This window comes from Nomascus leucogenys, chromosome 10 (genome assembly GCF_006542625.1).
Source record: "Nomascus leucogenys isolate Asia chromosome 10, Asia_NLE_v1, whole genome shotgun sequence".
NCBI classification, from domain to species: domain Eukaryota; kingdom Metazoa; phylum Chordata; class Mammalia; order Primates; family Hylobatidae; genus Nomascus; species Nomascus leucogenys.
This window is the reverse complement of record NC_044390.1, coordinates 57,126,442-57,150,921: the sequence shown is the minus strand read 5'-3', so window position 1 is coordinate 57,150,921 and position 24,480 is coordinate 57,126,442. Positions and strand designations below refer to the sequence as shown.

The following is a 24,480-nucleotide window of genomic DNA, read 5'->3' as shown; positions in this document are numbered from 1 at the left end:
TTTTATTCCATTGTACAGATGAGGACTTTGAGACTCAGAGACGTGAAGACATCTGCCCAAGGTCATAGGGATTAACAGCTTGGCCAGGGCTAAACACAAATCCAGGGCTGCAGCCATAAGCTTATGGCACTGTGGCTGGGCCCCTTCTCACTCTCCTGACTCCTCTGCCCCAGGCACCAGATAGTTTGATTTTTCTCAGTTTTGATAGAAGGAGCCCAGGACATAGCTTGGTGTTCAGATATTCGAGTCTGGCTAACCTGAAGTTCCCTCCTGGCCTCTGTACATTGGACACTTGACTTTACAGCTCTGAGCCTCAGCTTTCTCATCTGTAAAATGGAGATCTCTATAATCCCAGCACTTCAGAAGATGGAGGTGGAGGCAGAGGCGGGAGAGTCATTTGAGGCCAGAGTTTGAGACCAGCCAAAAGCGAGACCCCCGTCTCAACAAAAAATAAAAAGACTAACCGGGCATGGTGGCATGTGCCTGTAGTCCTGCTACTTGGGAGGCTAAGAAGGGAGGATTGCTTGAGCCCAGGAGTTCAAGACCGCAGTGAGCTATGATTGCACTACTTCTGCTCTTGCCTGGGTGACAGAACAAGACTTTCTCTACAATAAAAATAAAAAATTAAAAATGGAAGCTCGGGGCGGTGTCTCACACCTGTAATCCCAGCACTTTGGGAGGCCATGGCGAAACCCCATCTCTACTAAAAATACAAAAATTAGCTGGGCATGGTAGCGGGCACCTGTAATCCCAGCTACTCGGGAGGCTGAGGTGGGAGAATCGCTTGAACCGGGAGGCGGAGGTTGCAGTGAGCTGAGATCGCGCCACTGCATTCCAGACTGGATGACAGAGCGAGACTCCTTCTCAAAATAAATAAATAAATTCCTTCTGAAAATAAATAAATAAATAAAAAATAAAAAATGGAGACCTCCAAGAGACCCTACATTACAGGACAGTTGTAAAGAGTCATTGAGATAGTTTATGGAAAGTGCTAGAGCATAGCACTCAATAAATGTTACTATTATCATTATTACTAGTTGGTGGAGCCATACATAACTGCCAATATTTGGCCATTTTTTACCTACAGGAAAGGCAATTTCATATGGTTAAACACAATGTTATCACATCATGATTGGTCATTAACCAAGATAGGAAGATGGGTCTGCATGGCAAACCTGCATTGTGGTTAGGGCTTCTTTTTTTGTTTGTTTGTTTTGAGACGGAGTCTTGCTCTCTCGCCCCAGGCTGGAGTGCAGTGGTGCAGTCTCGGCCCACTGCAACCTCTGCTTCCTGGGTTCAAGCGATTCTCCTGTCTCAGCCTCCTGAGTAGCTAGGATTACAGGCCTCCACCACCACACTCGGCTAATTTTTGTATGTTTTTTTTTCATTTTTTTTTTGAGATGGAATTTCGCTCTTGTTGCTCAGGCTGGAGTGCGGTGGCGCGATCTCGGCCCACCACAACCTCCAACTCCTGTGTTCAAGCGATTCTCCTGCCTCAGCCTCCCGAGTAGCTGAGATTACAGGCATGCGCCACCATGCTTGGTTAATTTTATATTTTTTAGTAGAGACGGTGTTTCTCCCTGTTGGTCAGGCTGGTCTCGAACTCCCCACCTCAGGTGACCCGTCCGCCTCAGCCTTCCAAAGTGCTGGGGTTACAGGCGTGAGCCACCGTGCCTGGCCTAATTTTTGTATTTTTAGTAGTAACGGGGTTTCACCATGTTGGCCAGGCTAGTCTCGAACTGCTGACCTCAGGTGATTCCCCCTACCTTGGTCTCCCAAAGTGCTGGGATTACAAGTGTGAGCCACTGCACCTGGCCCTGTCGTCAGGGCTTCTAATTGCTCTTATTTTTATTTTTTATTTTTTTGGAGACAGAGTCTCACTCTGTTGCCCAGGCTGGAGTTCAGTGGCGCAGTCTCAGCTCACTGCAACCCCCATCTCCCAGGTTCACAGTTTCAAGCAATTCTCCTGCCTCAGCCTCCTGAGTAGCTGGGATTGCAGACGCCGCCACCACGCCCAGCTAATTTTTGTATTTTTAGTAGAGATGGGGTTTCACCATGTTGGCTAGGCTGGTCTCGAACTCCTGACCTCAGGTGACCTGCCTGCCTCGGCCTCCCAAATTGCTAGGATTACAGGTGTGAGCCACCACATGAAGCCATCATGCTCTTGAAGCTCAACCTTCCCACACAGCCTCCTCTGCTGAGGATGCTGGAAAGAAAAGCCCAAGTGTACAGAGTAGCTTTGCTTTGGGCAAAGTGTGGGGCCTGCTTCCCTCCCTCCCTCCCTCCCTCCCTTCTTTCTTTTTTTCCTTCCTTCCCTCCTTCCTCCCTCCCTCTCTCCCTCCCCTGCTCCATCTCTCTTTCTTTCCTTTCAACAGGGCTTTACTCTGTTGCCCAGGTGGAGTGCCATAGCACAGTCATGGCTCACTGCAGCCTTGACCTCCCCAGGCTCAAGTGATCCTCCTGCCTCAGCCTCCCGAGTAGCTGGGACCACAGGCACACACCACAACTCCCAGCTAATTTTAAAAAGTTTTTTTTTCCTGTAATCCCAGCACTTTGGGAGGCTGAGGCAGGTGGATCACAAGGTCAGGAGATCGAGACCATCCTGGCTAACAAGGTGAAACCCCGTCTCTGCTAAAAATACAAAAAAAAAATTAGCTGGGCGTGGCGGCGGGCTCCTGTAGTCCCAGCTACTCGGGAGGCTGAGGCAGGAGAATGGCATGAACCTGGGAGGCGGAGGTTGCAGTGAGCTGAGACCGCACTACTGCACTCCAGCCTGGGCGACAGGGCGAGACTCCGCCTCAGGAAAAAAAAAAAAAAAAATTTTTTTTTTTTTTTTTTGTAGAGATGGGGGTCTCACTGTGTTGCCCAGGCTGGTCTGGAACTCCCAGACACAAGCCATCCTCTTGCCTTGGCCTCCCAAAGTGCTGGGATGACAGGCGTGAGCCACTGTGCCCAGCCAGGGGCCTGCTTTTTCCCACTGAACTTGGCCCAGCAGCACATCATAAGTGTGGATTCAGATCAGAGAGCTAGGTCTCTTGCCCTTTGCCCCAGGTTGAACTGTGCCAGAGGGCCTGGCCTATCTTGGAACACCTGTTCTGGGCTTGTTCCAGCCTCCTGGCACTCACCAGGGAAATGGCTTTCCCTGGGAGACCTTGTTTCCTTCCTCCCAAGGGGACTCTCTGGCCATCATGGCTGCCTCTAGCCATGTGGCGAACCAAAGGTCTGACTGAAGCCTTGCTGTCCCCCTAGCTGGGCCTGCTGGTTGACCTCTCCCCAGATGGCCTGATGATCCCTGAGGACAGAGCTAACGATGAAGAACTGGAGGCTGAGTTCTTGGCTTTGGTCGGGGGCCAGCCCCCAGCCCTGGAGAAGCTCAAAGGCAAAGGTGAGATGGTTAACACACCTTCAGAACATTTTCTGATCTCCTGCAAGTGGTTTGGGCGCAGAACTGGGGGCACTGGGTAGGTAGGGGAAAGAAGACAGAGGAGACCTCTGTTCTCCTGGAGCCGATGATCTGGGTAAGAGGGTCAAGATCAACTCTGAGGCCGGGCACGGTGGCTCAAGCCTGTAATCCCAGCACTTTGGGAGGCCGAGGCAGGCAGATCACGAGGTCAGGAGATCGAGACCATCCTGGCTAACACAGTGAAACCCCGTCTCTACTAAAAATACAAAAAAAAAAAAAAAAAAAAATTAGCCGGGCGTGGTGGTGGGCGCCTGTAGTCCGAGCTATCCAGGAGGCTGAGGCAGAAGAATGGCATGAACCAGGGAAGCGGAGCTTGCAGTGAGCCGAGATTGCGCCACTGGACTCCGGCCTGGGCGACAGAGCGAGACTCCATCTCAAAAAAAAAAAAAAAAAAAAAAGATCAACTCTGGACCCAGACTGAGAGTTGGAATCCGAGCTCTGCCACTTACTGGTTATGTGACTTGAGGAGTCGTCACATCATGTGCTTTGGCCTCAGTTTCACCATCTATAAAACTGGAAATAATAACCATGTTATAGGAGTTAATCTGGAGTCCGTAAGTATTTCACCCAGGGCCCCCTCACACACAATAAGCTCATGTCAGCCGGGCACATTGGCTCATGCATGTAATCCCAGCACTCTGGGAGACCAAGGTGGACAGATCACTTGGGGCCAGGAGTTCGAGACCAGCCTGGCCAACATGGTGAAACCCCATCTTTACTAAAAATACAAAAATTAGCCAAGCTCGGTGGCGAACACCTGTAATCCCAGCTACTTGGGAGGCTGAGGCATGAGAATCGCTTGAATCCAGGAGGCAGCAGTTGCAGTGGGCAGAGATTGTGCCACTGCACTCCAGCCTGGGCAACAGAGCAAGATCCTGTCTCCAAAAAACAAAAAAGAGAGAAGCTTCATTCAGTCATGAATTACTGTGCTGTTGGCTGTGAATTCAAAGTTAATGAATGAACGATATCTATTCAGTAAGGTGTCTTCAAACAGAAACACACATACAGCAAGGTTGTGTATTGATCAGTTGATTAAAATTTTGTGACCAGAGCTGGGTGTGGTGGTGCATGCCTGTAATCCCAGCTACTCGGGAAGCTGAGGCAGGAAGATCTCTTGAGGCCAAGAGTTTGAGGCTGTAGTGAGCTCTGATTGGGCCACTGCACTCCAGCCTAGATGACAGAGGAAGATCCTGTCTCCAAAAAAGGTTATGACTGGAGGCTCACAGGAACCTAAGCTTAAATTTCCCCTAGGAGCAACAGTCCTATAGTCATTAGTTTAGTCTTCAAGGCAGCTTTATAGAATGTAACATAACTAATAACAAGATATTGGCAATATGCTATTCTAAGAGCTTCATTGACCTCTGCTCCAACCTACCTATGAAGGAGGAACTGTTGTCATCCCCATGTCACAGACTGAGAAACTGAGGCTCAGAGAGGTGACATCACTTGCCCAAGGTCTCACAGAGAGAAAGTTGCAGAGCTGGGTTTTTTGTTGTTGTTGTTGTTGTTGTGTGTGTGTGTTTTTATTTTTTTTGGAGACAAACCCTTGCTCTGTTGCCCAGGCTGCAGTGCAGTGACGCGATCTCAGCTCACTGCAACCTCTGCCTCCTGGGCTTAAGTGATTGTCCTGCCTCAGCCTCTCCAGCAGCTGGGATTACATGCCACCATGCCCAGCTAATTTTTGTTTTGTTTTGTTTTGTTTTTTGAGATGGAGTCTCGCTCTGTTGCCCAGGCTGGAGTGCAGTGGTGCAATCTCGGCTCACTGCAAGCTCCGTCTCCCAGTTTCACGCCATTCTCCGGCCTCAGGCTCCCGAGTAGCTGGGACCACAGGCACCCACCACCATGCCTGGCTAATTTTTTGTATTTGTAGTAGAGACAGAGTTTCACCGTGTTAGCTAGGATGGTCTCGATCTCCTGACCTTGTGATCCACCCGCCTCGGCCTCCCAAAGTGCTGGGATTACAGGTGTGAGCCACCGTGCCCGGCCTAATTTTTGTATTTTTAGTAGAGATGGAGTTTCATCATATTGGCCAGGCTGGTCTCGAACGCTTGACTTCAAGTGATCCTTCTGCCTCGGCCTCCCAAAGTGCTGGGATTACAGGCGTGAGCCACTGTGCCTGGTCTGCAGAGCTGGGTTTTGAATTCAGGTAGCTGGGCCCCAGACCTGAGGCTGAATAAGGAAGAGATGAAATGGGGAAGTCAGCGAGCGGTGGGATCACCTAGCATGTCCAGGATGGGAAACAGGGGCTCTTGGTATATGACCCTGGTCCACCTGGGACATCCCCCTACTGCCAGGTCCCTTACCGATGGAGGCCATTGAGAAGATGGCCAGCCTGTGCATGAGAGACCCGGATGAGGATGAGGAGGAGGGGATGGATGAGGATGACTTGGAGGCTGATGACGACCTGCTGGTGAGCACTGAGGGCAGAGTGGGGGCTCTTATCCGGTTGCCCCCATCCAGCAGGCCCTCATGTCCTGCCCCCGGCCATATGCCCCTGCAGGCGGAGCTAAATGAGGTCCTTGGAGAGGAGCAGAAGGCTTCAGAGACCCCACCTCCTGTGGCCCAGGTACAGTTCGGATGACCCCACTCCCTTGAACCACAACCCAACGGACAGCCCGGGGTTCAAGGCCTAGTCTTTTTTTATGAGATGGAGTCTTGCTGTGTCACCCAGGCTGGAGTGCAGTGGTGCCATCTCAGCTCACTACAACCTCTGCCTCCCAGGTTCAAGCGATCCTCCCACCTCATCCTCCCCAGTAGCTGGGATTACAGGTGTGTGCCACCACGCCTGGCTAATTTTTATATTTTTTGGTAGAGATGGGGTTTCTCTGTGTTGGCCGGCCTGGTCCTGACCTCAAGTGATCCACCTGCCTCGGCCTCCCAAAGTGCTGGGATTACAGGCATGAGCCACCGCGCCTGGCCCGCCCTTGTCCTTCACAGCCATGTGACCCATATCAGGCGGGTGACATGACGCTTCTGAAACCCCATTCCCTCCACTGGGAAATGAGGACCATGATTTCTGCCTCACTGGGGCGGGGGAGGCTGGTCCAGGGATGACATGGGGCTGACTGTTAACTGCAGAAGGGGCTAACAGGGGCATCCCAAGTGGGGTCACCACCCACACTGTATCCCTGCCCTCCCACAGCCGAAGCCTGAGGCCCCCCATCCAGGGCTGGAGACCACCCTGCAGGAGAGGCTGACGCTCTATCGGACAGCAATTGAAAGCGCCAGACAAGCTGGAGACAGTGCCAAGATGCGGCGCTATGACCGGGGGCTTAAAGTAAGTGGGCAGAGGGCAGGGTACAGGGACCCCCCCACCCCGATGCCCACACCAAGCTCTTGGCTTCTCCCAAACCAATACTCACGCCTTGTCTCAGACACTGGAAAACCTGCTGGCCTCCATCCGGAAGGGCAATGCCATTGACGAAGCGGACATCCCGCCACCAGTGGCCATAGGAAAAGGCCCGGCGTCCACGCCTAGCTACAGCCCTGCACCCACCCAGCCGGCCCCTGGAATCGCGTCAGCCCCAGAGCCCAGGGTCACCCTGGAGGGACCTTCTCCAACCGCCCCAGCCTCATCTCCAGGCTTGGCTAAGCCCCAGATGCCCCCAGGTAGGTGATGGGCAGGGCCAGGCTGATATGGGATCCGAGTGGGCCGTCTGGCAGGATGCTGCTCTAGGGGGGTGCAGGCTGTGCACTGATTGTGAGATATTTTCAGCACCCTGAGTCCTGGGGTCTTCAAGCCCCTGGAGTTCATGAATACCTCCCAAGCAGGACATGGATACCCAGAGAGTTTTTTTGTTGTTATTATGATATTATGATAAAATATAGATCACATTTGCCATTAAAAATTATTTTAGTTCCTTTTTTTTGAGATAGAGTTTCGTTCTTGTTGCACAGGCTGGAGCGCAATGGCACGATCTCAGCTCACGACAACCTCCACCTCCTAAGTTCAAGCGATCCTCCTGCCTCAGCCTCCCAAGTAGCTGGGATTACAGGCATACGCCACCACACCTGGCTAATTTTGTATTTTTAGTAGAGATGGAATTTCACCTTGTTGGCCAGGCTGGTCTCGAATTCCTGACCTCAGGTGATCCACCCACTTCGGCCTCCCAATTTGCTGGGATTACAGGCATGAGCCACTGTGCCTGGCCTTTTTTAATTCTTTGAGACAGGGTCTTACTCTGTCACCCAGGCTGGAGTGCAGTGACGTGATCATAGCTTACTATAGTCTCAACCTCCTGGGCTCAAGGGATCTTCCCTCAGCTTCGCCAGTAGCTGTGACTACAGGCATGCACCACACACTTGGCTAATTTTTTTTTTTTTTTTTTTTTTTTGAGTTGGAGTCTCACTCTGTCACCCAGGCTGGAGTGCAGTGGTGCGATCTCGGCTCACTGCAACCTCCACCTCCTGGGTTCAAGCAATACTCCTGCCTCAGCCTCCTGAGCAGCTGGGATTACAGGCGCATGCCACCACACCCGGCTAATTTTTTGTATTTTTAGTAGAGACGGGGTTTCACCGTGTTAGCCAGGATGGTCTCGATCTCCTGACCTCGTGATCCGCCTGCCTCGGTCTCCCAAAGTGTTAGGATTACAAGCATGAGCCACCACGCCAGGCCTCATCACCTCTTTTTTTTTTTTTTGAAACAGAGTCGTCTATTGCCCAGGCTGGAGTGCAGTAGTGTGATCCCAGTTCACTGCAACCTGCCTCCTGAGCTCAAGCAATCCTCCCGCCTCAGCCTCCTGAGTAGCTGGAATTACAGGCATATGCCACCATGCCCCATGCCCAGCTAATTTTTGTACTTTTTGTAGAGGTGCCATGTTGCCCAAACTAGAACATATCTTCTAAGAGGTTTTTCTTCCTAACCTCCCCCTAGGAAAGGAAGGCCTCCCTCCCTCTCTTCATGATATGAACACGGGGCTTTGCCCTAGGTCCAAATACTTCCCTGGCAGGAAGCAAAGAGACAACTCAAAATATTGGCGTGGGTTTGAGAAAGCAAACACTGGGTCACTAAATCCTTCTGCAACCAAGCTGGTTTCCAAGCCATTGTTTTTGGCAAAGTTCAAGGATTACTGGAATTGTCACCTGAAATTGTCAACTGAAACGACCAAAAATTTTTCACAATGGAAGTTTGGTATAAAACTTGTCAGGAGTTCAAAGAATACAAAGACATCACAGTAACAAAATTCTGGTGTCTTCCAATCTATTTGTTGATGTGAAGTAGGTTTCTCAATACTTTAATTTTTTTGAGACGGAGTCTCCCTCTTGTTTCCAGGCTGGAGTGCAATGGCGCGATCTCGGCTCACTGCAACCTCTGCCTCCCAGGTTCAAGTGATTCACCTGCCTCAGCCTCCCGAGTAGCTAGGATTACAAGCACCCACCACCAAGCCCGGCTAATTTTTGTATTTTTAGTAGAGACGGGGTTTCACCATGTTGCTGCCCAGGCTGGTCTCGAACTCCTGACCTCAGGTGATCCACCTGCTCCGCCTCCCAAAGTGCTGGGATTACAGGCGTGAGCCACCACCCCTGGCCTCAACACTTTAGAAAAGAAAAAAAAGTGCAGATGTAGTGGCTCATGCCTGTAATCCCAGCACTTTGGGAGGCCAGGAGTTCAAGACCAGTCTGGGCAACATAGCAAGAACCCATCTCTACATAAAAATTAAGAAATTAGCCGGGTGTGGTAGTGCATGCCTACAGTTCCAGCTACTCGAGAGGCTGAGGTGGGAGGTTCGCTTGAGTCCAGGAGTTCAAAGCTGCAGTGAGCCATGATCGTGCCACTCCAAGTCTGGGCAACAGAGCAAGATCTTATCTCTAAAAAAAGAAAAAAAAGAAAACGATTGAATGGGAGAAACGAGTTGATGTTAGGGATTGGACCCAGCTCCAATTATGTCAGCAAGAGGTACATTTCTGGTAGAATTTTGCTCTTGGTGTACAAAAACTATCAAATAGCTCAGCAGGGCCTGGGCGTGGTGGTTCATGCCTATAATCCTAGCACTTTGGGACACCAAGGCAGGCGGATCACTTGAGGCCAGGAGTTCAAGACCAGCCCTGGCCAACATGATGAGACCTCATCTCTACTAAAAATACAGAAATTAGCTGGGCGTGGTGGCGCATGCTGGTAGTCTCAGCCACTCGGGTGGGTGAGGCAAGAGAATCACTTGAACCCAGAAGGCAGGGATTGCAGTGAGCCACGATTACACCACTGCACTCCAGCCTGGGCGACAGAGCAAGACTCTGTCTCAACAAACCAACCAACCCAAAAAGCTCAGCCAGGTATGGTGGCTCTCACCTATAATTCCAGCACTCTGGGAGGCCAAGGTGGGAGGATCGCTTGAACCCGGGAGTTCAAGATCCGTCTGGGCAACGTAGGGAAACTGCGTCTCTACAAAAAATTAAAAATTAGCCAGCCATGGTGGTGCATGCCTGTAGTCCCAGCTACTTGGGAGGCTGAGGTGGGAGAATCACTTGAGCCTGGAAGGTTGAGGCTGCAGTGAGCTGTGATTGCACCACTGCACTCCAGCCTGGGTGACAGAATGAGACCCTGTCTCCAAGAAAAATAAAATAAAATAAAATAAAATAAAATAAAATAAAATAAAATAAACTTGATATATTTAGGTTTTGCTCAATTACATGCTAGTAATAATTATAACAATAATTCAACCCGGAAAAACATTGTTTTTAACCCTGAAAGATTTATGATCACAGGAAATAAAACCAATACAATGTCAAAGGTGTGTCACTTCTACCTCCAAACATATTTTCAGGGAAGTAAGCCTAAGTTTAAAGCACTGAATCCAGTTGTTAGTCTGAAAAAAAGATACTGCATGCCATTTTCTAGGTGTTTCCAGATTCCGTAGACACTGGGTGGTGTCTTTATTGTACTGTGTTATTTTATACTAAGAATTGCACTTATAGCTTTAAATTTTGAGGTACTTCCCCAGAAAACATATTGAGCATATTATTTGAAACTAACTAACACACTGTTTAAAAAGCACTGAATACTGGGTTTCCTAACTTTGCAAACACACTGCATAAACGTATTTTGGTTGTATAAATATACAATAGGGTAGGCAAAAAAGGCTTTCAAACACACAGCTATATCATGTTAGCATAAATTTCTGTGGGGGACATGGATGGAAATAAGAGAAGACTCAAAATTCCCAACTGCTTAAAGTGAGTCCCAGGATATATTTAAAAAGTGAGTCAGGCATGGTGGCGCATGCCTGTAATCTCAGCCCTTTGGAAAGCTGAGGTGGGAGGATCACTTGAGCCCAGGAGTTCGAGACTAGCCTGGACAACATAGTAAGACCCCATCTCTACAAAAAAAATTTTAAAAGTAGCCAGGCTTGCAGGTGCATGCTCTGTAGCCCTAGCTACTCAGGAAGCTGAGATGGGAGGCTAGCCTAAGCCCAGGTGTTTGAGGCTGCGGTGAGGTATGATTACTCCTGAGCAGCAGAGCAAGACTCTATCTCTTTTAAAAAAATACATTAGGCCGGGCACGGTGGCTCATGCCTGTAATCCCAGCACTTTGGGAGGCAGAGGCGGGCGGATCATGAGGTCAGGAGATCGAGACCATCCTGGCTAACACAGTGAAACCCCATCTCCATTAAAAATACAAAAAATTAGCCGGGCGTGGTGGCGGCGCCTGTAGTCCCAGCTACTCGGGAGGCTGAGGCAGGAGAATGGCGTGAACCCGGGAGGCGGAGCTTGCAGTGAGCGGAGATTGTGCCACTGCACTCCAGTCTGGGCAACAGAGCAAGACTCAGTCTCAAAAAAAACATTGAGGCCAGGCGCGGTGGTTCACGCCTGTAATCCCAGCACTTTGGGAGGTCGAGGCGGGCGGATCACCTGAGGTCAGGGCTTTGAGACCAGCCTGGCCAACATGGCGAAACCCTGTCTCTACTAAAAACATAAAAATTAGCCGGGCACGCGCCTGTAATCCCAGCTACTCAGGAGGCTGAGGCAGGAGAATCGCTTGAACCCAGGAGGCGGAAGTTGCAGTGAGCTGAGATTGCACCACTGTACCCCAGCATGGGCAACAGAGCAAGGCTCTGTCTGAAAAAGAAAAAAAACATTAAATAAATAAATAACAAATGGTTTACACGGTGAACTTGGCCCAGGCCCTTGAGGCTTCCTGTATGTTGTTCTTCCTTCCAGGTCCCTACAGCCCTGGCTCTCTGGCCCAGTTGCAGAGCTGCCAGCGCGAGTACAAGCTGGCTGCCCTCCACGCCAAGCAGCAGGGAGATATCGCTGCTGCCGCCAGACACTTGTGCGTGGCTAAGGTGCGTCCAGCCTGACGGACAGGACTGGAGGGACAGGGCAGGATGCTTCCCTCAAGGCCTGGTGGCAAAGCACCCAAATTTGCATCCTAGCCTGGTCACTCCCTAGCAATAGTTTGCTGTAAGTCTTGGAGCCTCAGTTTACCCCCTCTGTGAAATGGGCACATGTGTTGGAAGAGGATTAAGCAAGATGGCACAAATGGAAGGGAGGGAGCTAAAAGTCCTCAGTGGCATGGAAGGGCCTGGAGGCTCCCCACGGGGTCACAGCCCCCAACTGCACCTCCTCTTCTAATGTCCTCTTCCTTCTCCCAGAGCTTTGATGCTGTCTTGGAGGCCCTGAGCCGGGGTGAGCCCATGGACCTCTCCTGCCTGCCCCCTCCACCCGGTGAGGATCCTGCCATGCCCACTCTCTGGGCTGGTTTCAGGCATACACTAAGTTCTCCTTGATGCTGCCACCCTTATTGGTCAGGCCCAGAGACCACCATCAGGCGAGACCAGCTTGTGGGGGGTGCAGCAAACAAGCCCCTCATTGGCCTGGACCTCTCTGTCCCCAGACCAGCTGCCCCCAGACCCACCGTCGCCACCGTCGCAGCCTCCGACCCCCGCCACGGCGCCCTCCACACCAGGTAGGTTCTGGGACCCTCTGGGGTTGGGGACAGGCTGGAGCCAGACTGTCTACCCATCCCTTGACTCCTAACCTTGTCCCCCTGTCCGGCCCAGAGGTCCCCCCACCCCCGAGGACCCTGCTGGAGGCACTGGAGCAGCGGATGGAGCGGTACCAGGTGGCCGCAGCCCAGGCCAAGAGCAAGGGGGACCAGCGGAAAGCTCGAATGCACGAGCGCATCATCAAGGTGCCCTGGGGGTTCTGGGGGAGGTGGGGCGAATGGGCAGCCCCGGAGCCCTCCCACAGGCAGCCCTAACACCTGTGGCCCTCGCAGCAATACCAAGATGCCATCCGAGCTCACAAGGCTGGCCGAGCCGTGGATGTTGCTGAATTGCCCGTGCCCCCAGGTAGGCCTCGCCCCAGTAGGCCCCGTCCCCAGTAGGCCCCATCACTGGCAGGCTGTGCCCCAAGCTCCTGTTCCTCCAGCCTCTGAGCCTTGGCAGATGCTATTACTCCCCATGGCACAAGCTCAGGGAGCTGAATACAACATATTCAGGGGTGTTGTAAACTTGTTAATCAGTGGGAGCTTGACATTGGACATGATGTGTCTACACCCTAGAAATTGGCAAACCGGCTGGATGAGGCGGTTCATGCCTGTAATCCCAGCACTTTGGGAGGCTGAGGTGGGAGCATCACTTGAGGCCAGGAGTTCAAGACCAGCTTGGGCAACATGGCAAGACCCCATGGCTACAAGAAATTTAAAAATTAGCCTGGTGTGGTGGTGCATGCCTGCAGTCCCACTCCAGATCATGCCACTGTACTCCAGCCTGGACAACAGATCCTGTCTCAAAAAAAAAAAAAATTAAAAAAAATAAAGGCCCAAGACTCTGTAGGTGGGGGAGGAATCTGCATCTCCACCATAATGGTGTGGGTTGGTCTCCATCCTGACACACAATAACCAGGCCTTGACTGGCCACCTAGGCTTCCCCCCAATCCAGGGCCTGGAGGCCACCAAGCCCACCCAGCAGAGTCTGGTGGGCGTCCTGGAGACTGCCATGAAGCTGGCCAACCAGGATGAAGGCCCAGAGGATGAAGAGGATGAGGTGCCTAAGAAGGTTTGAGGGTTGGGGCTGGGCGGAGTGGCTCACACCTGTAGTCCCAGCACTTTGGGAATCCAAGGTGGGAGGATCACTTGAGGCCAGGAGTTTGAGACCAGCCTGGGCCACATAGTGAGACCCCTGTCTCTACAAAAAATTTTTGCCAGGCATGGTGGAACTCACCTGTAGTCCCCCTGCTACTTGGGAGACTGAGGTGGGAAGATCACCCGAACCAAGGAGTTCAAGGCTGCAGTGAGCCACGGTCGTGCCACTGTACTCCAGCCTGGGCAACAGAGCAAGACCTCATCGCCAAGACCATTTTTTTTCAAAAAAAAAAAAAAAAAAAAGTGTTTGGTCTTGAACCAGGAGGCAGAGGTTGCAGTGAGCCAAGATTGTGCTACTGCACTCCAGCCTGGGCAATACAGTCAGACTGTCTCAAAGAAAAAAAAAAAAAGGTGTTTGGGGCCAGGGGCTTTGAGTGAGGCAGGGGAGTAGCAAAGTCCTGGGGGCCCACTAAATGACCACTGTTGTCAGCATCAGACCCTGATCCTTGGGGACTGGACTCCACAGGCACTACGAAATCTCTAACATCCTCTCTCTTCCTCTACAGCAGAACAGCCCCGTGGCCCCCACAGCCCAGCCCAAAGCCCCACCCTCAAGGGCTCCCCAGTCAGGATCAGCCCCAGCAGCCAAAGCGCCCCCCAAAGCCACATCCACCAGAGGTAAGCTTCCCCCTCCCTGCCCCAGCTCCCTGTTGCCTGGCTGTGGCCTGGGCAGCACCCATAGCAGCTCCTATGCCCACAGCCCAGCAGCAGCTGGCCTTCCTAGAGGGCCGCAAGAAGCAGCTCCTGCAGGCCGCACTGCGAGCCAAGCAGAAAAACGACGTGGAGGGTGCCAAGATGCATCTGCGCCAGGCCAAGGGACTGGAGCCTATGCTGGAGGCCTCACGCAATGGGCTTCCTGTGGACATCACCAAGGTGAACCCTCTGGGCTTGCTGGAACTGCCCAGGCACCCACTGGTCAGGCTCCTGCCCCTTAGCAGCTACGTGAACTGAAGTATTAGTCAGGGTCCAGCTGCTGTAACAAATAGGTCTGCCCGAGACAGTGACTGAAACGAGACAGACATTTATTGTTTCTTGCATGTACCACTCAGGGCAGTCTGGGCTCTGCAAATGGGAGGTCCTCCAGGGCCTGAGTTCCTTCCACCTTATTGCTTTGCTGCACCCGAGGGGGTCGTCCTTGTCCACATGATCCAAGTGGATCCTGTCAGAAGGATTAGAGAAAGAGGCAGAGCTAATAGTCCCTTTTAAAGGAAGTGACATCACTATTGCTTGCCTCCCATTGGCCAGAACTAAGTAACATGGCCACATTTAGCCACAGAGGAGCCTGGGACATGTAGTCTCTTGTTGGTGCACTGTGTGACCACCCTGAGCTCCATTACTAGGGAAGGGGAGGGGATCAGATTTGGGGAGACACTTAGATTCCACCACTTTGGACAGGACCATTCCTTTCTCTCTGAGCATCATTTTTCTCAGAGAAGTGGGGATGGCGACCCCCGCCTGAAAGAAAGACAACCAGGATTCCTCATGTGATAGAATAGTACTCATAATAGGAAATATTTGAAGAACTTGAACTGGGTGCCCAGCAAAGGCCACCCAGTTCAAGGAAGTGACATCACTTTTGCTTGCCTCCCATTGGCCCAAACAGTCACGTGGCTACATTTAGCCTCAGAGGAGCCTGGGACATGTAGTCTTTGCTGGGCACTGGAGACTTGGCCTTGAGCAAAAAAGGCAAAAATCCACACCCTCTCTGGACATGGTGGGTCACACCTGTAATTCCAGCTACTTGGGAGGCTGAGGTGGGAGGATCGCTTGAGGCCAGGAGTTCAAAACCAGCCTGGGAAACACAGTGAGACTCACTGTCATGGAGTGGATATTCTAATTGAGAGACCAGTAGAAACACACAAATAAATACAGCACCTTATCATGGCCCATGAAGCCTGCACCATCTGCCCCATCACCTCCCTTGCCTGGTCTCTTTCTTGTTTTGTTTTGCTTTGAGACAGAGTCTCACTCTGTCACCCAGGCTGGAACGCAGTGGTACAATCTCAGCTCACTGCAACCTCTACTTCCCAGGCTCAAGCGGTTCTCCTGCCTTAGCCTCCTGAGTAGCTGGAACTACAGGCACGCGCCATCACGCCCAGCTAATTTTTGTATTTTTAGTAGAGATGGGGTTTCACTATGTTGGCAAGGCTGGGCATTGAACTCCTGACCTCAGGCGATCCACCTGCCTCGACCTCCCAAAGTGCTGGGATTACAGGCATGAGCCACTGTGCCCGGCCTGCCCGGTCTCTTTCACTCGCCCCCTCACTCACTCTTCCCCTTGCTGTCTGGTAGACTCAAACACCAGGCACTCTGCAACCTCAGGGCCTTTGCACATGCAGTTCCCTCTGCCTGAATGCTTTCCCCACAGACACCTGTGTGCTTCACTTTCTCCCCTCATTAGGTCTCTGCTCAGACATCAGCATCTCCAGGAGGCCTACCCTGACCTGTCTAAAATCCCTCCCTGTCACCCAGATCCCTCTGTTCCTCCTCCCAATTCTGCATCTCCCTGTGGCATGTATCACCTTCTACTCTCATTATTTCTTCTGATTATTGCCCATCTTCCCTAAGAAAATGTCAGCCCCACGAGGGCAGGGATTTTGTTCTCTCTTCTTCATCCCTGTGTCCCCAGCCCCAGAGCAGAGCCTAGCGCACAGTAGGGGCTCCATACATGATTTCTTGAACTCTTGAGCTCAAGCAATCCACCCACCTCGGCCTCCCAAAGTTCTGGGATTATAGACATGAGCCACCGCACCCGGCACCATACATGATTTCTGGGGTGACCGAAAGATGCCCTTGTTAAGTGGGACAATGGAAGGATCAAGAAGAAAGAACAGAGGCTGGGTGTGGTCTTTCGCGCCTGTAATCCCAGCAATTAGGGAGGCCGAGGCTGGTGGATCACTTGAGGTCAGGAGTTCGAAACCAGTCTGGCCAACATGGTGAAACCCTGTCTCTACTAAAAATACAAAAATTAGCCAGGTGTGGTGGTAGGCGCCTGTAATTCCAGCTACTCAGGAGGCTGAGGCAGGAGAATCACTTGTACCCGGGAAGCGGAGGTTGCAGTGAGCCGAGATCCTGCCACTGCACTCCGGCCTGGGCAACAGAGCGAGACTCCATCTCAAAAAAAAAAAGAAAGACCAGAAAAGGGTGACAGAGCCGTGGTCAGGGAATGCCCCCTGTCAAGGAAGAACGACATTTCTGCAGAGCCCTAGGTGGGCCTGCTTGTCCCCCTTACCCCCGCCACCAGCCTTATCCTCCCCAGGTGCCGCCCGCCCCTGTCAACAAGGACGACTTTGCCCTGGTCCAGCGGCCCGGCCCGGGTCTGTCTCAGGAGGCCGCCCGGCGCTATGGTGAACTCACCAAGCTCATACGGCAGCAGCATGAGGTGAGGGGGAGGCCCCCAGCCCATCCCCTAGGGGTGTGACCCTCCTTCCCCTCTCTTCCCTTCCCTCGACTCACTGCCTTCTGTTTCCCCAGATGTGCCTGAACCACTCAAACCAATTCACCCAGCTAGGCAACATCACTGAAACCACCAAGTAAGTGCCCCGACCTGTGCCAGACACTTGCACCCCCAGCCACCCATCCCCAGGGCCAGGGACATGAGCAGGGCCCTCCCACCGGCAGGTTTGAAAAGTTGGCGGAGGACTGTAAGCGGAGCATGGACATTCTGAAGCAAGCCTTCGCCCGGGGTCTCCCCACGCCCACCGCCCGCTTTGAGCAAAGGACCTTCAGCGTCATCAAGTAAGGCTCCCGATGTACGCCCCACCACGTGGCCCCAGTGGCCCTTTGGTGGCGGTGGGGGGGGGGTTGTGCTCTCCAGAAGCTGGCACAAGATTTACATCTGGAGGAAAGTTTGGATAGGTGGAAGAGCACAGAGCATACAAAGGCCCTGGGGCAGGCATGAGATACAAGTGAAGGATGGCGAGGGTGCAGTCACAGTGACACATTTGGGAAAGATCTAGAGAGTGCAAAGGTGTATCTTGTCCCAGGGCCTGGGTGAGTCCACAGGGGACCAGAGATGAGTTACGGCTTTGGTGGGTGTTAGTCTTGGTACCATCAAGTCTTCCCACGCCCGGAGGAGTGGGGATTGTTTTCTCCACTTTTTTTTAATGTTTTAATTTTTTTTGAGACAGAGTCTCGCTCTGTCACCCAGGCTGGAGTGCAGGGGCGTGATCTCTGCTCACTGCAAGCTCCACCTCCCGGGTTCACGCCATTCTCCTGCCTCAGCCTCCCGAGAAGCTGGGACTACAGGCGCCCGCCACCATGCCTGGCTAATTTTTTGTATTTTTAGTAGAGACAGGGTTTCACCGTGTTAGCCAGGATGGTCTTGATCTCTTGACCTCGTGATCCGCCCACCTCGGCCTCCCAAAGTGCTGGGATTACAGGCGTGAGCCACCGCTCCCAGCCTTTTTTTTTTTAATTTTTTTTCTGAGACAGTCTCACTTTGTCACCCAGGCTGGAGTACAGTGGCTCAGTCTCAGCTCACTTCAACCTCTGCCTCCCAGGTTCAAGCAATTCTCCTGCCTCAGCCTCCCGAATAGCTGGGACTACAGATGCCCGCCACCACGCCCGGCTAATTTTTATATTTTTAGTAGAGACGAGGTTTCACTCAGTTGGCCAGGCTGGTCTCCTCAAATGATCCGCCTGCCTTGGTCTCTCAAAGTGCTGGGGTTATAGGAGTGAGCCACTGCGCCCGGCCCATTTTCTCCACTTTCTAAACGAGGTTAGGTGCAGCCACTGGCCCTCCGGTGGTTCCCAGCTGCCCCTGGGATAGCCCCCACCCCTTACCCTGGCTCCCCCATCTCCACACAGCCTGGCTCCCTGTCACCTCCTCTCTGCCTCCTGTCCCCGCTTCACTCAGCTTTGGCCACACGGGACTCTTTTTAGTCCCTCCTACAAACCAAGTGTGTTTCTGCCCCAAGCCTCTGCATCAGCTATTTCTTCTGCCTTCACCCTCTTCCTCAGGTCTCCATGTGGCATCTCCCTCTGGACATCTAGAGTCACCTGTGATGTCACCTTCCCTCTAAGAGGCCCTCCCTGTCTATCCAAGCAGTCTCTTCTGAGACACTCCACTCTCCCCTCTCTGCTGAGTTTTTTATTGTTTTCCTGTTTATGTGCTTATGCTCATCTGTCCCCTCAGCTAGACTGAGCACGGGGTATGGGTATTTACTTCTAAATCCCCAGCAGCTAGGGTACTGACTGGCACACAGTAGGTGCTCAAGAAATATTGTGAAATGAGGCCAGGCGCTCTGGCTCACACCTGTAATCCCAGCACTTTGGGAGGCCGAGGTGGGTGGATCACGAGGTCAGGAGATCGAGACCATCCTGGGTAACACGGTGAAATCCCATCGCTACTAAAAATACACAAAATTAGCTGGGCGTGGTGGCGGGCGCCTGTAGTCCCAGCTTCTCGGGAGGCTGAGGCAGGAGAATGGCATGAATCTGGGAGGTGGAGCTTGCAGTGAGCAGAGATTGCGCCACTGCTCTCCAGCCTGGGTGACAGAGCGAGACTCTGTCTAAAAAAAAAAAAAAAAAGCCAGGTGCGGTGGCTCACGCCTGTAATCCCAGCACTTTGGGAGGCCGAGGCAAGTGGATCACGAGGTCAGGAGATCGAGACCATGGTGAAACCCTGTCTCTACTAAAAATACAAAAAATTAGCTGGGCGCAGTGGCGGGCGCCTGTAGTCCCAGCTACTCGGGAGGCTGAGGCGGGAGAATGGCGTGAACCCGGGAGGCGGAGCTTGTAGTGAGCCGAGATTGCTCCACTGCTCCAGCCTGGGCGACAGAGCGAGACTCCGTCGCAAAAAAAAAAAAAAAAGAAATATTGTGAAATGAATAGAAGGTCCCCCAGCAACTAGGGCACTAGCTGGTACTTTAGTAGGACTAAAAAAATATTAAGTGAGGCCAGGCTGGGAGGCCAAGGCAGGCAGATCATTTGAGGTCAGGAGTTCGAGACCAGCCTGGCCAACATGGTGAAACCCCATCTCTACTAAAAATATAAAAATTAGCCAGCAGTGGTGGCGGGCAGCTGTAATCCCAACTACTCAGGAGGCTGAGGCAGAAGAATCTCTTGAACCTGGGAGGTGGAGGTTGCAGTGAGCTGAGGCCATACCATTGCGCTCCAGCCTGGGCGACAGAGCAAGACTCTGTCTCAAAAAAAAAAAAAAAAAAAAAAAAAAAATATATATATATATATATATATATATACATATATATACATACACACACACACACACATACACACACATATATATTAAGTGAAAGGAAACTGGCTGGCACATAGTAGGTGCTCAAGATATATTGGGAAATGAAGGGAAGATCTAGCAGCTAGGGCACTGGCTGATGCTCAGTAGGACTCAAGAACTATTAAGTGAAGGGAATGTCACCCAGCAGCTAGGGTACCTAGCAGATAGTAGGTACCAAATAAATATACGCAGACTGAAGAAAAGACTCAAAAGGGATTCATTGCCAAACTGAACAGAGAACTCTAGTCTGTCTGATTCTAAAATGAGCCCAGGAGCTGAGACACCCCCAAAGGCCAGGGTAGGGTTTGTTCCCTGCCCCCACTGGGTGAAGAGAAGGCAGGCCGGCAGTGGGACTGAGCTGCCTCTGTTTCCCTGCCCACCTGCCGGCCCACCTGCCCACCCGGAAGGATCTTCCCTGACCTCAGCAACAACGACATGCTCCTCTTCATCGTGAAGGGCATCAACTTGCCCACACCCCCAGGTGAGGGGGCTATAGGAAGGGGTCAGGGTCATGGGGACCCCCTCTCTGCCCAGCTCTGACCCTTGTCTGACCACAGGACTGTCCCCTGGTGATCTGGATGTCTTTGTTCGGTTTGACTTCCCTTATCCCAACGTGGTACGTGGGGAGCTGAGGAGGGGAGGGCTGCAGCCTTCATGGGCCAAAGCCAGGTCCCAGGCCCCCAAGATTTCCTGCCTCCTCTCTGGTCACAGGAAGAAGCTCAGAAAGACAAGACCAGTGTGATCAAGAACACAGACTCCCCTGGTGAGCCTCGGCTGGAAGCACCCTACCCTTACTCCCTTGCAGCAGAAGGGACGTAAGACCGTGGCCTGACCCCATCCAACTTCCTCTCCCTCCTTCCTCCTGCAGAGTTCAAGGAGCAGTTCAAACTCTGCATCAACCGCAGCCACCGTGGCTTCCGAAGGGCCATCCAGACCAAGGGCATCAAGTTCGAAGTGGTTCACAAGGGGTGAGCTAGAGAGAGCCATGGCCGCTGGGTGGGCTCCAGGGGAGGGGAGCTCCTCTGAACCAACCATCTTGTCCCCACTATACACACGTACACACAGGGGGTTGTTCAAGACTGACCGGGTGCTGGGGACAGCCCAGCTGAAGCTGGATGCACTGGAGACAGCATGTGAGGTCCGGGAGATCCTTGAGGTGAGAGGTGGACATTCATCCGCACGCTGCAGTATGGCCATGCTACTCGTTAACATTATTAACACACTTCCTGCCTTGAGCCCTCTATGAGCCCGTCTGTTGACCCAGCCCCTCCCCTCAGAGCCCCAGACCTCCCTACTGCCCAGCCCTAAATACTTGCAGCACCCCACTCCATTATGATCAACTGGTATCTCAGCCATACCATGGGCTCATATTTTAGAAACCACTCTTGGCCAGGCACAGTGGCTCACGCCTGTAATCCCAGCACTTTGGGAGGCCGAGGCGGGCAGAGGTCAGGAGATCGAGACCATCCTGGCTAACACAGTGAAACCCTGTTTCTACTAAAAATACAAAAAATTAGCCAGGCGTGGTGGTGGGCGCCTGTCGTCCCAGCTACTCGGGAGGCTGAGGCAGGAGAATGGCGTGAACCCGGGAGGCGGAGCTTGCAGTGAGCCGAGATCGCGCCACTGCACTCCAGCCTGGGCGACAGAGTGAGACTCTGTCTCAAAAAAAAAAAAAAAAAAAGAAAAGAAACCGGTCTTGTTCTCCCTGGTCCTGGCCCTGGGCCTCTAGTCACTTCCTGCTTCCCACCAACAGTTTCTCCTTACCCCCACCCAGGTCCTGGATGGTCGCCGGCCCACAGGGGGGCGACTGGAGGTGATGGTCCGGATTCGTGAGCCACTGACAGCCCAGCAGTTGGAGACAACGACGGAGAGGTGGCTGGTCATTGACCCTGTGCCGGCAGCTGTGCCCACAGTGAGACCCCCCACCCCCACCCATCAGCAACCCCAGGGAGGGAAGCTTGGTTCAGGGGCCCAGGACTCACAGGACTGGTTCTCTCCTCTGAAGCAGGTTGCTGGGCCCAAAGGGAAGGCCCCTCCTGTGCCTGCCCCTGCAAGGGAGTCAGGGAACAGGTAGGTATCTGGGCCAGGGCATGCTGGAGAAAACACCCAATTCCCCTCTCAGCCCCACCTGGACAGTTTCCCACCAGGCACAAATTGGACCATGTCCCTCTCCTGCTGCAAAACCTTTCCTGGCACCCCTTTTCCCAGAGGATCCAGTTTAAACTCCTTGGTTTGGGCTTTAAAACCTTTTGTGATCTGACCATTGTCAACATATCCAGGCTTCTCTCTCCCCACTCCCTCCTGTGGTTCATGGCCATGAATAGTTTTCACTGGCCTCTGGACTTCTGTGGGTTCCAATGCCCTGAACACCCCTACCTAGCGTAGGGGTGTTCCTTGTTCCTCTGCCCACCTTTGATTCCTTCTTTGGATCCCAACTTGGCTGTTCCCTCCTCTAGGAAGCCCTCCCTGACCACTAGGCATCATAGTTTCCTGGGTGTGCAGCCATCATCCCCACTAGGTTTTGGGATCAGCAACACCAGATGGGTCTCGCTTATCTCTCGCCACACCCCCAGTGCCCAGTGTGTCTTTTTTTTTGTTTTTTTGAGATGGACTGTAGCTCTGTCGCCCAGGCTGGAGTGCAATGACATGATCTCGGCTCACAGCAACCTCCACCTCCTGGGTTCAAGTGATTCTCCTGCCTCAGCCTCCTGAGTAGCTGGGATTACAGGCACACGCCACCGCACCCAGCTAATTTTTCTATTTTTAGTAGAGACGGGGTTTCTCCATGTTGGTCAGGCTGGTCTCAAACTCCCAACCTCAGGTGATCTGCCTGCCTCGGCCTCCCAAAGTGCTGGGATTACAGGCATAAGCCACCGTGCCCGGCCTTTTTTCTTTTTTTGAGACAGAATCTCGCTCTGTCGCCCAGGCTGGAGTGCAGTGGTGTGATCTTGGCTCACTGCAACCTCCACCTCCCAGGTTCAAGTAATTCTTCTGCCTCAGCCTCCCAAGTAGCTGGGACTACAGGAGCACGCCACCATGCCCAGCTAATTTTTTTTCTATTTTTAGTAGAGATGGGGTTTCACCATGTTGGCCAGGCTGGTCTCGAACTCCTGACCTCAAGTGATCCACCTGCCTTGGCCACCCAAAGTGCAGGGATTACAGGCGTGAGCCACCGTGCCCGGCCCAGTGTGTCTTTTGAATTAACAGGGTTGGGCGGGGGGAATCTCTGCAGTCCCTTATCCTTCCTCCACCCTTTAGATCAGCCCGGCCCCTGCATAGCCTCAGTGTGCTGGCCTTTGACCAAGAGCGTCTGGAGCGGAAGGTGGGTATCCATCCTGCCGGGCTACATGGGGCAGGACTGGGGAGTCTGCAGGCCCAGGCGGGATCCTCACAGGACCCTCTGTATCCTCTAGATCCTGGCCCTCAGGCAGGCGCGGCGGCCTGTACCCCCAGAAGTGGCCCAGCAGTACCAGGACATCATGCAACGCAGCCAGTGGCAGAGGGCACAGCTGGAGCAGGGGGGCGTGGGCATCCGACGGGGTAGGGGTTTGGAGATGGGCATCTGGTGGGGGAGGAGCTCCAAGATGGGCACAGTGGGGGAGGCGATCAGGGATGCATATCTGGTGGGGGAGGGGCTTGGGGATGGGCACCTGGAGGGGGAGGGGCTTGGGGATGGGCATGGAGGGGGAGGGCTTGGGGATGGGCACCTGGAGGGGGAGGGGCTCGGGGATGGGCAGCTGGTGGGGTAGGGGCTGGGGATGGGCACCTGGAGGGGGAGGGGCTCGGGGATGCACATCTGGCGGGGGACAGGCTTAGGGATGGGCACAGTCCAGGAGGGTTGTGGGCAACGAGGCCCCACCCTAAGCCCCCATTTCCCCGCCATTCATTCTCAGAATACGCAGCCCAGCTGGAGCGGCAGCTGCAGTTCTACACAGAGGCTGCCCGGCGCCTGGGCAACGATGGCAGCAGGGTGAGCTGAGCGTGGGCCGGGTGGGCGCTGGGCAGCGAGCAGGGTGGGGCCTACAGGGACTACCTGCTGAATGCCCGTCCCCCACAGGAGGCTGCAAAGGAGGCACTCTACAGGCGGAATCTGGTAGAGGGTGAGGTGAGCAGCTTAGGAGATGGGGTGGTTAGGGGATCACTGTGGTCGTAGCCCACCTCCGTGACCCCAGTGGCCTCTTCTCCCCCAGCTGCAGCGGCTCCACAGGTGAAGAGCCTATGGGGTGGGCAGCCCCCAGAAGGTGGGCAGCAGGCCCCAACACCGGGAAAAGCCGACACAGTCACGGACCAGACAAGCAGACAATCAGCGGACAATCGGTTCTGGACTCACCCCTCAACCGGGCCCCCAGCCCAGCCAGAGCCTCTGTGGCTGCGGGTGTTGGGAACAATGCCTGCCAGCCAGTATGTGCCCCTCACCCAGGCCTGGGTGGGCCCCGGAGAGTCCTGTTTGCACAGCCCAGGGGTGTCCGGCCTCTGGCCCGCCCCGGAGCAGGGAGGGTGGCTGGGACCAAGCCCCGAGGGCCCCTGCAAGCACTTTACTTCCTGTTCCTCCCCAGCCTTAACCCCAAAGCCCTCCTGCACCCCAAAGAAGCCGCTGAGGCTGGCCGAGCCCCATCGTCTCCCCAGGGGCATCGACCTGGCCCAGCTGGGTCCCCAGGGCCAGCACATGGAATAAAATAGCCAGGGCCACACTCA

At 53.4% G+C, this 24,480-nt stretch overlaps 1 protein-coding gene across 4 annotated transcripts in view; it reads left to right on the top strand.

The window, feature by feature from the left end:
* CC2D1A (coiled-coil and C2 domain containing 1A) overlaps nucleotides 1–24,480 on the top strand; it is a 25,135-nt gene extending 655 nt beyond the window's left edge. The window contains exons 2-29 of one of the 4 annotated variants that reach the window (XM_030820626.1): nucleotides 3,250–3,385; nucleotides 5,758–5,873; nucleotides 5,964–6,029; nucleotides 6,606–6,740; nucleotides 6,838–7,072; nucleotides 11,618–11,742; nucleotides 12,052–12,124; nucleotides 12,294–12,365; nucleotides 12,460–12,590; nucleotides 12,678–12,750; nucleotides 13,325–13,446; nucleotides 14,051–14,162; nucleotides 14,245–14,417; nucleotides 16,804–16,926; nucleotides 17,019–17,077; nucleotides 17,166–17,282; nucleotides 20,193–20,266; nucleotides 20,343–20,401; nucleotides 20,497–20,548; nucleotides 20,654–20,753; nucleotides 20,851–20,941; nucleotides 21,560–21,697; nucleotides 21,791–21,855; nucleotides 23,044–23,107; nucleotides 23,199–23,325; nucleotides 23,679–23,755; nucleotides 23,843–23,890; nucleotides 23,976–24,480. In XM_030820626.1, coding sequence (XP_030676486.1) covers nucleotides 3,250–3,385; nucleotides 5,758–5,873; nucleotides 5,964–6,029; nucleotides 6,606–6,740; nucleotides 6,838–7,072; nucleotides 11,618–11,742; nucleotides 12,052–12,124; nucleotides 12,294–12,365; nucleotides 12,460–12,590; nucleotides 12,678–12,750; nucleotides 13,325–13,446; nucleotides 14,051–14,162; nucleotides 14,245–14,417; nucleotides 16,804–16,926; nucleotides 17,019–17,077; nucleotides 17,166–17,282; nucleotides 20,193–20,266; nucleotides 20,343–20,401; nucleotides 20,497–20,548; nucleotides 20,654–20,753; nucleotides 20,851–20,941; nucleotides 21,560–21,697; nucleotides 21,791–21,855; nucleotides 23,044–23,107; nucleotides 23,199–23,325; nucleotides 23,679–23,755; nucleotides 23,843–23,890; nucleotides 23,976–23,996 — 2,784 coding nt within the window. In that variant the 3' untranslated portion in view covers nucleotides 23,997–24,480. Of the gene's footprint in view, nucleotides 1–3,249; nucleotides 3,386–5,757; nucleotides 5,874–5,963; nucleotides 6,030–6,605; nucleotides 6,741–6,837; nucleotides 7,073–11,617; nucleotides 11,743–12,051; nucleotides 12,125–12,293; nucleotides 12,366–12,459; nucleotides 12,591–12,677; nucleotides 12,751–13,324; nucleotides 13,459–14,050; nucleotides 14,163–14,244; nucleotides 14,418–16,803; nucleotides 16,927–17,018; nucleotides 17,078–17,165; nucleotides 17,283–20,192; nucleotides 20,267–20,342; nucleotides 20,402–20,496; nucleotides 20,549–20,653; nucleotides 20,754–20,850; nucleotides 20,942–21,559; nucleotides 21,698–21,790; nucleotides 21,856–23,043; nucleotides 23,108–23,198; nucleotides 23,326–23,678; nucleotides 23,756–23,842; nucleotides 23,891–23,975 lie in introns of all 4 variants that reach the window. The other 3 variants (XM_030820624.1, XM_030820625.1, XM_030820623.1) reach the window with 3 other exon arrangements.